The 13,016-nt window shown below is 36.9% G+C and overlaps 1 protein-coding gene across 1 annotated transcript; it reads right to left on the bottom strand.

The window, feature by feature from the left end:
• Positions 1-509: 509 nt before the first annotated feature.
• LOC126824704 (protein ABHD13) lies at positions 510-10,769 on the bottom strand. Its single transcript, XM_050554035.2, has 7 exons — positions 10,411-10,769; positions 8,783-9,005; positions 6,073-6,173; positions 4,887-5,140; positions 4,213-4,317; positions 2,474-2,581; positions 510-854 (listed from the first exon to the last, which is right to left on the bottom strand). The coding sequence occupies exons 1-7, from the start codon at positions 10,640-10,642 to the stop codon at positions 777-779; spliced, it is 1,101 nt and encodes a 366-aa protein (XP_050409992.1). The 5' UTR covers positions 10,643-10,769; the 3' UTR covers positions 510-776.
• Positions 10,770-13,016: the final 2,247 nt, after the last annotated feature.

The raw sequence follows: 13,016 nt of genomic DNA, 5'->3' as shown, positions 1-13,016 counted from the left end.
AACATCTATTATGCAAGAGTTAAATCTGCCTATTGCAGGTCTTTCTTTAGGCCATAAATGTTATCTAAATCATTAACTAGATATTAATTAACTTATCAAGACCATAATCAACTCTCAATGCCATCATTAGCCTGCGATATTTAAAGGACTTGAATACGTTTTGTGATGGATGATTTAACATAAAAATGGATAATTGAGACTTTGTTTATTATCGTACCAATGGTAGTAATGACGTTCGAGGCTAGCCTAAAATTGAATTGCTAATATCTCGGTTCAGAGTGAGTCAAATTGACTGAAATTTTCAGCATATTCCTTTTTTATTATCTATTTTTTAACTATTATAACGAGAAATGTCCGCTTTTTACCCAATGCCCCTTTAAACAACTCCTCGTTAAACTCTGTTACCTAGTGAAACCGAGTGAAACTAAATGAAACCCAGTGATTTCTATGACCAAGTAGTTTTGTGATTACAGCAGTTTGAGGCAATCCAACGAGCAGTAGATTCCAGTGTTTTTCAAAAATGATCACTTTTCTCTAATTTTATTCAAGGAACCGGTGTAGTCCGTTTTCATATGTACTAAGTGCTATGGTTGTTCTGTGATTACAGCGGGTTGGATAGTCCAATGAGCAGTAGATTCCAGTGTTTTTCAAAAATGAGCTCTGCAAAACTCAATGTAAAAATGATCACTCTTCTCTAATTTTCTTCGAGGAACCGGTGTAGTCCATATTCACATGTACGGCCAAATGCTATAGGTTTCAATTTGTCCTACAAAATGTTAAACATTATGTACACTTGTGTCCAAGGTTAAGTGTAAATCTTCTGATGAATTCTGGGATTTCTCTTGATTTAAAACCTGAAATAATAAAACATTTTTATTTCTAATTGAATAGGATGAGATTTGACGCTGGGGTGCACAATTTCACTTTTGAACCACTAGCCCATGGGCGGGTGTCATGACAAAATTTGCTAACCCTAGAGAAAAATACACCTGCCCTAAATATAAAAATTAGATTGTTTTGTTTTTAATTTATTTTAATGACTAAACATAAAAATAATAACAAAGTAACAAATATTTAAGCATCCAAATGTTCCAATACTGTCTCAACCTATCCATATTATCATCAATGTATTGGATGTTATAATTGTAATAGACAGCAACAACCATGAACGGAGGGATAAAAAATAGCAGAAAAAGTTTGTGTTGTTCTATCGGTCGTTTTTATAGCTACGTGTTCAATTTACCCTTGCAAACTCGTTTTTTTTCATTCAAGCATATGCCGTATGGAAAATGAAATATTACAATACAAGAATACTAAATTAAACTATACAATATGAGTACTGTCTCAAAAAATGCCCATTAACTAAGTCAAATAAATAGCAGTTTTTCGGATCATGGGATTTACGGACCACTATGACTCAATGTCATTCAGTCTACCGGTACCTCTCAATATAGTTAGCATTTTTTACATTTCTGCCTACATAAAGTATATTTTAATCAGAAAATCAATGATTCCTTTGGAAAATCAAAGTGTGGGTATACATAATTTGTGAAACAGGGATAATTCTAACAGTACCACCGGTCGTGTGGAAAAGTGAGCGAGAAGACATGTGATGTAAAAACGCTATATTATTACGGCGTTTGCAATCTTCGTGAAATGAACACTTGGGAGTTTATATCAGTATTTATTGCTGTTTAGTTATCATTAAACAATAAAAAGCCATAAATGACAATAAAAGGAAGACGTATTTTCACAAAATACATAGAGAAAGAAAAATTGCGGTATCTTCAGTAAGGAATGTTTTCATTCGACAATACTCGTTATTTTAGAAAAGTTATTTTCAGTACCGGAAGCTATTACCGGTAGAACTATCGTGTGCTTAGTAAGTTATTCTGACTGAAGTTAGTCTATTCAGCTATTATTATTGCGCGGACTGGAACTAAAATGCTTTAAATAATCACAAAGTATTGTTCAATCACAAAGTATTGTTCGATCACAAAGTATTGTTCGATCACAAAGTATTGTTCAATTTCAAAGAATTTCTGTCAGAGAAAATCGGCCAGTCCGCGGGTGGACGGAATGCGAAATTTCAGCTGTCCAACAAAAAAATTAACCTGTCCTATGGATCTGCTCCAATTAGGCTAATGAATACGGACATATGTCATACATAGAGCTATAAGGGAAATTAATTGAATGGGGTTTAATTGGTCGATAACATGTTTCAGCTGTCATGGGTTGGTTGCGATTTTTTCTTATGTAGGCAGCACATGAGCTGTAGCCTGGAATCGTAAATTGCACTCAATTGTGACTATTTGGGGAATAGAGAGAACTCAATTCTCGAAAGTTCAATCAAGTATCTCCACATCCTTGGTATCCCCAATGGTCTCATCCCATACCCTGGGTTTATCATTGGGGTATTCACGCTTTAAACTTAAACCGAAGGTGGTATCTCCATATAAATGATGTGACTTACCTCCCTTGAAAAAGATGCTATAGCTTCATAATAACCAGGACAGGTCCAGGTATCGTTATGGTTACCACCTTGTATTGGTACAAATCGTTTAAAACTACTCGCTGATAACTACAAATATAAATAAAACATGTGGGTTTAACATGTGGGAGTCATTAGCAGAGGGAGAAAACCAGAGAAAACCAATGATGTTACACTGGCAATCCTACTCCTTGTCACGTACAAGTGGGGAATAGAAACCATACCACTTGACTCAATGACAGAACTTATGATTTCACACCTTGGCAGGTGGAATTCAATACAAGAGTAGGCCGTAGCGCTGCTGTCTGGGCAAAATTTCCCTTATCGCACACTGTATTGCGTATGCCCGGCTTCATCATTTAGACTGTCCTGTGATTAATCACTGTTAAACATACATTATGCAAGAGCTACATCTGCCTATTGAAGGTCTTTCTTTAGGCCTGAAATGTTTTCTAAATTATTAATTAGACATTAATTAACTTATCCAGGCCTTAATCAACTTTCGATGGCATTGGATTTCTCCGATATTAAATAGATTAGAACAGTTCAGCCATATTTTGAACGGGAGGACCCAGAGAAAATCAATGAGGTTGGACATGTGACCTTAGTCCTTATCACATTCAAGTAGGTAATTGAAACCAGACCACTTGAATCAATGACAGACCTGATGATTTTAAGTGCACGTGTTAAATCACTAGACCACCCACCCGCTTTTTAAAGAGAAAATGTGGCTGCTTGTTCAGATTCTACTGTATTTTAAGTGCACGCGTTAAAGCACTAGACCACCCACCCCCACCCGCTTATTAAAGAGAAAATGTGGCTGCTTGTTCAGATTCTACTGTATTTTAAGTGCACGCATTAAAGCACTAGACCACCCACCCCCACCCGCTTATTAAAGAGAAAATGTGGCTGCTTGTTCAGATTCTACTGTATTTTAAGTGCACGCGTTAAACCACTAGACCACCCATCCCCGCTCGCTTATTAAAGAGAAAATGTGGCTGCTTGTACAGATTCTACAGTATTATACATCTAATATTATTCTTTCCCGGACTAGTCAGGCCATAATAACCTTGCCCTGTCTGTCAACAATGAGGTCCGCTTGAGAACAGACACTTAGCTAGTGGACCGACATTTTAAGTCCTAAATCAACGATTTTAGTTGAAAACACTAAGTACATTTCGAGAATTTTGAGAAGAATATATTCTGCTTTCATTTAATAAAATCGAGAAGGTTTAATTAATCTTTTCGTGTATAAAAGACGTGAACCAGATTAGGACCACATTTTGTCTGCGATATCACTTATGTGGAAGCAGACGTTAAACTCCAAGAACTACTACTACTAGGACCACATTACAAAACAGTATACTGATTGTTGGATATGGCGGGCATTTAGGGTAGAAACCTGTAGATCTTCAAAAAGATGTTAGTAAAACATGTTAAATCTTTTAACCCTTGTTAATTACTGTTGTCCTCTGAATGTATGTTTATTTGCCATTTTTTTTTTCTTTCTTGGTTGTTTGATATTTCTCTATTTTAAGCTTATATAATATGATATATATATATACACTTTGTAAATATTATTACTGTATAGTTGCTAGTTTTATAGAGTAGGAGGGACATGTTGGAAATTAGAACTCATGTACTAAATATGTTCCCTCAGAAAATAAAGTCATTATTAGTAGTAGTAGGCGACAGTTCTCCGTGTTCAGAATATGATTTACCTGGAAGAGTTCTTGCATCATTTTTGGTGGTATAAGATTATCTGATAATCCTGATATAAATAACGTTGGTTGTCTGATATTACTCATTCTTTTATTACTACAAAACTGAAAAAAAAAAAATTGTTGAGCAAATTAAAAAAACAAAAACATTTTGTTGAGCAAAAAATCTGAAAGAGTTGCTGAAAACGACTTGCCTCCACTTGGCAAACTTTCAATGGGCTTATTCATCAGCTAGAGAGAAATAGGGTTTAACATCCACTCGAAACAAACCAGGTCATTTTGGGACTGACATATGGTTCAATTTTATGTCCGTCCGCTTGCAGTTAGGAGTGTTGAGAAGTTGGAAGAAAACGGAGCACCCAGAGAAAACCCACGAGGTTGGAAAGGGGACCCTACTCCTTGTCATGAACAACCGGGGAATCGAAACCACACCAGCTGACTCATTGACAGACCTTATGATGCATAGCACACCCTAACCATTCTTCCAAAGCCCCACACCTCCCTTATTAATTCTTTAACGATTATGGAAATGTGTTTCCATGAAATTCTGTTCAAAATATGAATTCTATTTCTGCTGGCCATAATAAACATTGAACTGTAATTTCTGTAGAAAGGGTTAGTGACACCATTCACAGAAGAAGTAATGTCCTTGTGTTACATACAAATTCACTTACTTTATTTTTTAACATAATACTTGGAACATATTTTAAAAAGTCCATTTTAAATATGACTGCTCCTATACTCTGTATGGATGTAAAAGTATTTTCTAAGATTAAGGCACATATGAATCTAGAATAATATGGTTGAGTTAGCAAGTGAGTAGCCACTCCCCCACCTAGAGATCGCCCGAACACAATGATACGCGATTTATTTATTTCTGGTCTCTTGAGTAAAAAATCCATAGCTGTTTGACTATCGATATAAAAACCTGAAATATACAAAAAATAATATATTTTTAAACATACATTATGCAACAGCTAAATCTGCCTATTGCAGGTCTTTCTTTAGGCCTGAAATGTTATCTAAATTATTAATAAGTCATTTATTAACATGACAAGACGATAATCAACTCTCCATGTCATCAGATGGCTCTGATCTTAAGTAGATTAGAACAGTTCAGCCGTTTGCGTTTAATGATTTAATTTTAAAAAAAAGAAGAGAGGCTAAGACTTGAATGATCAATGCACACATCTTGTAAAAACTACAACGAATGACAACTTCGTTCAAACTAAAGTAATTTGAATAAGATTTTCAATATATTCATTTTACATTATCTATTTTTGAACTATTATAGCAAAAACTGCCAGCTCTTTATCTAAATCTTATATATTGCCCCTTTAAGTAGCTTTAACTTTTTCGGAAAAAAATCCTCACCTGCAGGAATTCAATTAAGAGTAAAAATTGCCCTTTATATAGCACACTGCATAGCTTATGTCTGTCTTCATTAGACTGGTTGGTGTAAAAAAAAGTAGGAGGTTAAACCCCATTTCATTTCAGGTAACATTCAAATTGTCACATGAGACAAACTAGGTCATTTTGTGAAATGGTTCAATTTCATTTCACTAATTCACTTTCAGTAGTGGAATGCAACCAAAGGAACAAGAGAAAACCCACGAGGTTGGACAGTCGACCATTCTCCTTGTCACGTACAAGCGGAGAATCGAAACCACGCCACTTGACTCAATAATAAACCATATCAATTAATGCGTATGCATTTTATGGAAAAGAATCCATAATCATTGGAATTCAATGAAGGGTAAAAAATACTCTTATAACACACTGTATGGCCATCTTCATTAGCCTAGTCGGAACAGAATAGTAGGACGTTAAACATCATGAAGTGGAATATAAGATACTTACCATGTTCTGATGGTGACCCTTGACTTTTACCATATCCTCTATATTCTACCATTAATATATTAAAACCACATGCAGTATATAAACCATACGCATTTAATAATCTGAAAAATCAAATATAATAACAACAACAAAAATCGAATTTGACGTTCTTATCTCCCCTTTCTCATAACTTTAGCTGCAGAATTTTCTCCCAACAGTGTCAACTTTCATGGGTAGAAGTAGATATTCGATTGGCCGCTACTATCAATGTGGAACAGATTGTGTCATGGGGAATGGCAAGAAAAAAGAGAGTTTTCAAGGAAATGCAACATAACATTAACATAGGTATGTTAATATACATGTACGACTACATTTCAATGTGGGGGGTTGGATGGCCGAATGGTTAGCATGTTCGTGCTGTATCATAAGGTCTCTCATTGAGTCAACTGGCGTGGTTTCGAATCCCCGGTTGTACGTGACAAGGAGTAGGGTTGCCTGTCCAACCTCGTGGGTTTTCTCCAGGTCCTCCGGTTTCCTCCCACTGCTAAAGACCCCTATGCGCAAGCGAATTATTGAAATAAAAAAATTAAACCATATGTTAGTCCCGAAACGACCTATTTTTTGTCGAGTGGATGTTAAACCACATTTCTCTCTCTCTCACATTTCAATGTGAGATGCAATGATTTATAGAACCACATGGACAAGGGACCTCTGGTTTTCGTCCCATCTAAATGATTAGACACTGTCCCTTACCAGCCCATCTGTCCTGCACAACTGACAAGGGAAAATCAAGCTGGAAAATCTATAGGTACTTTCTCGAATAGAGAGAAAGAGAAATGGGGTTTAATGCCCACTTGACACAAACTATGTCGTTTCGGGACTAACATACATGTATGGTTCAATTTTTTTTTCAATAATGAGTCTTTAACAGGGGGACGAAACCGGAGTAAACTAACAGGCGACCCTACTTCTTGAAACGTACAAGTGGGAGAATGGAAATTACACTACTTGACTGAATGACAGACTTTCTGATTCAGCACGCACTCATTAACCATTCGGCCACCCACCCACCTTTCTCGAAAAACACAGGGATTAAACCAGGGACCTCCTGGATAGTGATCGAGCACATTAACCACTGAGCCACTGTTGCTTTCACCATGATCTAAATAACTAGACAACACTGTCCATGTTAGCTCGTCAACTGGCATGATCTCGATTCCCTGCTTGTACATGACAAGGAGTAGGGTCACCTGTCCAACTTCATGGGTTTTCTCTGGGTCCCCCAGTTTCCTCCCACTGCTAAAGACCACTACATGTACGCGCAAGCGAATTATTGAAATAAAACCGAACCATATGTTAGTCCCAAAATGTCATAGTTTGTGTCAAACGGACGTTAAATTCTCTTTCTCTCCTTTCTTGTTATCTCTGCTGTAAGAATTACGTTTTCTTTTTAAAAATGGATCAAACAAGCGAACAGTGAGGCTGATGTCCCTTGCCGAAATCCCAAAATAAATAGATGACACATATTAATTAATCGCACATTTATTTTTTTCAAAAGTATCGAGCAATCAAAAAACACAATAAGTTTCATCACTCTCTATCAGATAGAATCAAGATTATCTCGTCCCAAAGCATCGACCAATGAAATTGATTAGCTCTGCTTAGCTTTAGCTTGAAATGTTAATCATTGAAATCAGTCAAGTCATTCACCTAATGAACATCTACATCAGGTTTAAACATTCTACCTCGATTAAAAGCAGAGTTTTTATGTTCCAAAGTCTTGACCAATCAAATGGCTTATCGCTCCTTAGCCCAGGCAGAAAATTCGCACAATCGAACCTAGTCAAGGTAATGCTATAATGAATCTATATTCAGGGTTTTGTCGCTCTCACTTCATTATAACCAAAGTTATCGTCCCCCTAAAGCATCAACCAATCAGATTGCTTATCTCTGCCTACCGTAAGCAGACAATGTTCATCATCAAACTCCATCAAGTGATTCACCTAATGAATGCCTACACCAAGTTTGAACTTTCTACCTCAATTAGAAAGAGAATTATTGTGTTCCAAAGTCTCAACCAATCAAATTGCTTATTGCTCTGCTTACACTCAGCAGAAAATGTTCATTATCGAACTTAGTCAAGATATTGATGTAATAAAGCTGTACACCAAATTTCCTCACTCTCACTTAATTAGAACTAAAGTTATCGTGTCCCAAAGCATCAACCAATCAAATTGCTTATCTCTGCTTACCCTAAGCAGAAAATGCTCATCTTCGCACTCCATCAAGGCATTGACCCAATAAACACCTACACCAAGTTTGAACATTCTAGCTCAATTAGAAGGAGAGTTATTGTGTTCCCAAATCTTGGCCAATCAAATTGCTTACCCTGAGCAGAAAATGTTCATTATCGAACTTAGTCAAGGTATTGATGTAACGAAACTATACAACAAGTTTCATCACTCTCACTTAATTAGAACTAAAGTTATCGTGTCCCAAAGCATCAACCAATCAAATTGCTTATCTCCACTTACCCTAAGCGGAAAATGCTCATCTTCGAACTCCATCAAGGTATTGACCTAATAAACACCTACATCAAGATTGAACATTCTAGCTCAATTAGAAAGAGAGTTATTGTGTCCCAAAAAGTGTGACGGACAGACAGACGGAAGAACCCATTTTAATAGTCCCCTGCTTTCTTCGAAAGGTGGGGTCAATAAAAAAAACTAACCTGTTTCCAATATTTCCTGCATTTCCATGAAAAAATATAAGAGTTGGAGAATCTGCTTTCTTCTGCGGGATCAAAACCATGTTTATAACAGTTCCATCTTGGGATTTGATAAAGTGATTTTCATACGGAAGATTAACTATGGACGGAAGTTCTACATAAAGACGGGATTGGGGAGGCTGGTTTGGATGATATAGTAACAAATCTTGTGCGTTATAAAATATACCTGAAATTGAAATAAGATACATTAAACATACATTATGCAAGAACTAAATCTGCATATTGCAGGTTTTTCTTTAGACCTGAAATGTTATCTAAATTATTAATTAGACATTAATTAACTTATCCAAACCATAATCAAATCTCAATGTCATCTTATGTGTCTGATTTTCACTGATTTGAATCCGATCTGCTGCTCAATGCTCACTGATGATTAAATCCAAAAATGGATTTAGTAATGATGATCGAGGCTAGACTTAAAATTCAAAAGCTAATATCTCGGTTCAGAGTGGATCAATTACTATTTGTCTCGTTACTAAATGTAGGCTACTGTACATGTATATAGAGAAAAGGGTTTAACATTCAATCGACACAAACTAGGTCATTTCAGGGCTAGCATATGGTTCAACTTTATTTCAATACTTCGCTTGCGTGTGTAAGGGTCTTTTCATGAAACCGCAAAAAACATGAGGTTCGACAGACGACCCTTCTCCTTGTCAAGTACAAGCGAGGACTCGAAACCACGCTATCTGACTCAATGACAGAACTTATGATCCAACTCGTATGCTTTAAACCATTCATGAGCTATATAGGCCTATCATTTGTTTTGTTTGCAAAATTAATGTATAGGCCTATATATTATGTCATCTAATTGATCGTTATTTATGTACACATATAGATCAGAGTTCTTAATCTTGGGCCAAATGAGTTCACCGTAGGAGCTAGGGTAATTAGGTTCCCATTCACTGTAATATAATCGACCAGCAATACTGCCAATAGGCTACTGAACGATCGCTTATGATCAAAATATACTTATCTGAAAAGGAATAAATGGGTCGAAAAGTATATACCGGTATTCATGTAATATGAATGTATATATAAAGGGATTTATATACATCCATATTACATTAATATGTGCTTTTAGACCCATTTACAATCATTTTAGGAGCCATGGTGGCTATGTGGGTAAGACGCTGGCACGCTAGACTGTAGAGGTTGAGTGATCGATCCCTAGGAATTGGTCGACAAAGTTCATCAGGATTTTCAGACGGGGTTTCTCCTTGTCAGTGGTGCCGGATGGAGGGCCTGACAAGGACACCTGTCTAGTTGTTCGGGTGGCATGAAAAACCGAGGTCCTGTGTATACATTGGTATGTACCGTACGTAAAAGATCCCTTGGTAGTTGGAATTCGATATACATGTAAGAGTATGCCATAGCGCCGCTGCCCGGGCAAAATTTCCTTCATAGCACATTGTATGGCTCCTGGCCATCTTCATTAGCCCAGTCAGAGTGCCGCAGAACAGTAGGATTAGGATGTTAAAGTTAAACCCATTTCATTTAATTTTTCTCCCTCCATTTTAAGCTAGCAAAGAATAGAGGATTAGGGCATTAGCTCAACACTTTAATCTTACCAAAAACAGCAACAACTAACACTAAAGATGCTAAAAATCCTCCTTGAAACCAAAAGATTAACAAAACCATTAGAAGAGCACTTGTGCATATTTTCCAAAACTCTAGCATGACAGCTAAAACAATTCGTGAAACAATCTGAATCGTAGAAAAACCCGACCCAACATAGTCGCGCTTTGCCCCAGGCATTTCTTCGATTTTTTCACTATCGTTCGTAACAGCTTGGTTAATCATTTCACTACAAACATGTCTTATAGTTGAAAGCGTAAATCAAATACGATCGCGAGTAGACGTATGTTATATTTGAGCGATATTTCACGAATTTTCAATAAAATCTTCAGTTTCTCATTCCGTTGTCAACAAAAAGTCGTTAGAGTTACTTCTCTTGGTTACTGTAAAATTTTGGCCAAACATTCTTACGAAACGAAATAAGAATTGAAAAGTTAATTTGCATTATTAACCTTGATCTGTCTTCCAATAGAGAGAGAGGGGGTGGGGTGGGATTAAAGTCCATAAACTAGGTCATTTCGGGACTAAAATTAGGTACAATTTTATTTCAATAATTCGCTACGTCTCGAGATCTTTAGGAATAGGGGGAATAATACTCAGCTTTGAGTGCGTTTGGGTATTAATACAGAAACAGAAACAGGAACAGGAACTTAGGAAGCCCGATGTCCCCGAGAAAACCCACGGGTGTCTTGGTAGCAGGGTCAAAGTGACGCGGTTTGTTAGGTCTAAAATCTGAGAACCATTGCAGATTTCGTCATACCGGTCACGAGATGTAATTATAAGGATATGGCGGTTGCAGAGGTCTTCGGCGAAGGCCCAGAGGTGGCTTAAAATTATAGTTTTTAATTTACCCATTCTTCCAAAAAATTGGATAGCCTAGATAGAATCCGATTCTAAGCCTACGCCGAACGCGACTAGGTGACCATATATTCAGAAAAGTCACCGGGTTTTTTTTCTACTTTACGATCAAGTAGCCTAACAGTGTATTTTTATATATATATATTAATTTATACCAACAATTTAAAAAACAAAACAAAAAAAACATTAGCCTACTCGATCGGCATGTACCTCCGGCCCCTCAGGCTTCGGGCTCCTGAACAAGTGTCCCAGCTGCCCCCACCCCGCCCCTTCTCACGGGCCCTGATAAAATACGCTATATATTAAATTCTTGCAAGATCCGGGGTGTTAACATTTGAAAATAAATTTGCATATTTTCCAATTAGTTTGATTAAATGCTGACTAACTACGACAACGTATTACTCTTTTAGTTTATGTTAGCACCATTACTTATAATATTAATGTCACTGTATATTGTTGTGAATCGCGTCGCCTGAGTGTTGAGTGCGTCTACAATTTTCGTCAACAATTCAAGATGTTCGGAAAGGTGTCAGTCTAGCTAGGACCCATAATCCACATTGCGTGAAACCAGGTAACCTGGTTAAAAATCCATAGATCAGCGTTCTTTTTCAATTCATTTTATTAAACATACATTATGCAAGAGCTAAATCTGTCTATTGCAGGTATTTCTTTAGGCCTGAAATGTTATCTAAATTATTAATTAGACATTAATTAACCTGTCCAGACCATAATCAACTCTAGATGGCATCGCTAGCCTGCGATCTTTAGTGGATTATGAGCCGATTTACTGCATAACTTTCCATCACGATTTAAGGATTAAATGGATAATCGAGACTATGGTGTTTATCGTACTGACTTTAGTAATCCATGATCAAGGCTAGCCGGAAATTTCAACCGCTTAGTTTTCGGTTCATAGTGGGTCAATTTGAATGAAATTTTCAGCAAATTGCCTTTACATTATCTAGTTTTTAACTATTATATAGACAGAACTGCCAACTCGTTATCGAATTTCCCATAATGTATCTTTAATTAATGATTATGAAATAAAAGTGAAATGAAATGAAATGGGGTTTAACGTCCAATTGGCCTGTATTATACGAGCCGGGGTCATGAAGTGGGGCATACGTCACACAATGTGCTATTAGGGCAATATTGGTCGGACAGCGGGGCTACATCCTACTCTTATGTCGATTTAAAATTGACAGGGGTTCTTTTAATTGCACTGCACGGTAACTTGTACAGAACCCCGGTTGTTTGTCCCATCCGAAAGACTAGACACTGTTCTTTCTCAGGCCTTCCATCCTGCACGACTAACAAAACGAGACCTCGTTGGAAAATGACCACCATCAGGAACAAGAACATATTTTTAAATACATAATTATACATATATATGTACACTGTATAGCTAAAGGCCAGATCATAGGCCCACCCCTAAGCAACCGTTTCCATGTATCTGCCTCCAACAAATCTAACTACTGAGTTCGAGTGAGATCAAAACTCAAACTGCTCAAACTGAACATCATAATCTAATTATTGTTCTATATAATTAATAATTAAACACAGTAACATACAATGTTTACATTGGTCAACAATCAGATGGGAGAGCTATCAGGTGTTAATTAAGCACACGGCTATTTCTCTGTTCAATCCCCAAGGAAGGGCAGCCGGTTGCTGCTTTCAGTTTCCATGGTGAAAAATTATCCCTGAGCCTTGGCTGTTAAGGTGTTGCAACAACATTTCA

This window comes from Patella vulgata, chromosome 1 (genome assembly GCF_932274485.2).
Source record: "Patella vulgata chromosome 1, xgPatVulg1.2, whole genome shotgun sequence".
Lineage (NCBI taxonomy): Eukaryota > Metazoa > Mollusca > Gastropoda > Patellidae > Patella > Patella vulgata.
Note: the sequence above shows the minus strand (reverse complement) of the source record. Positions and strands in the feature narration are given on the sequence as shown.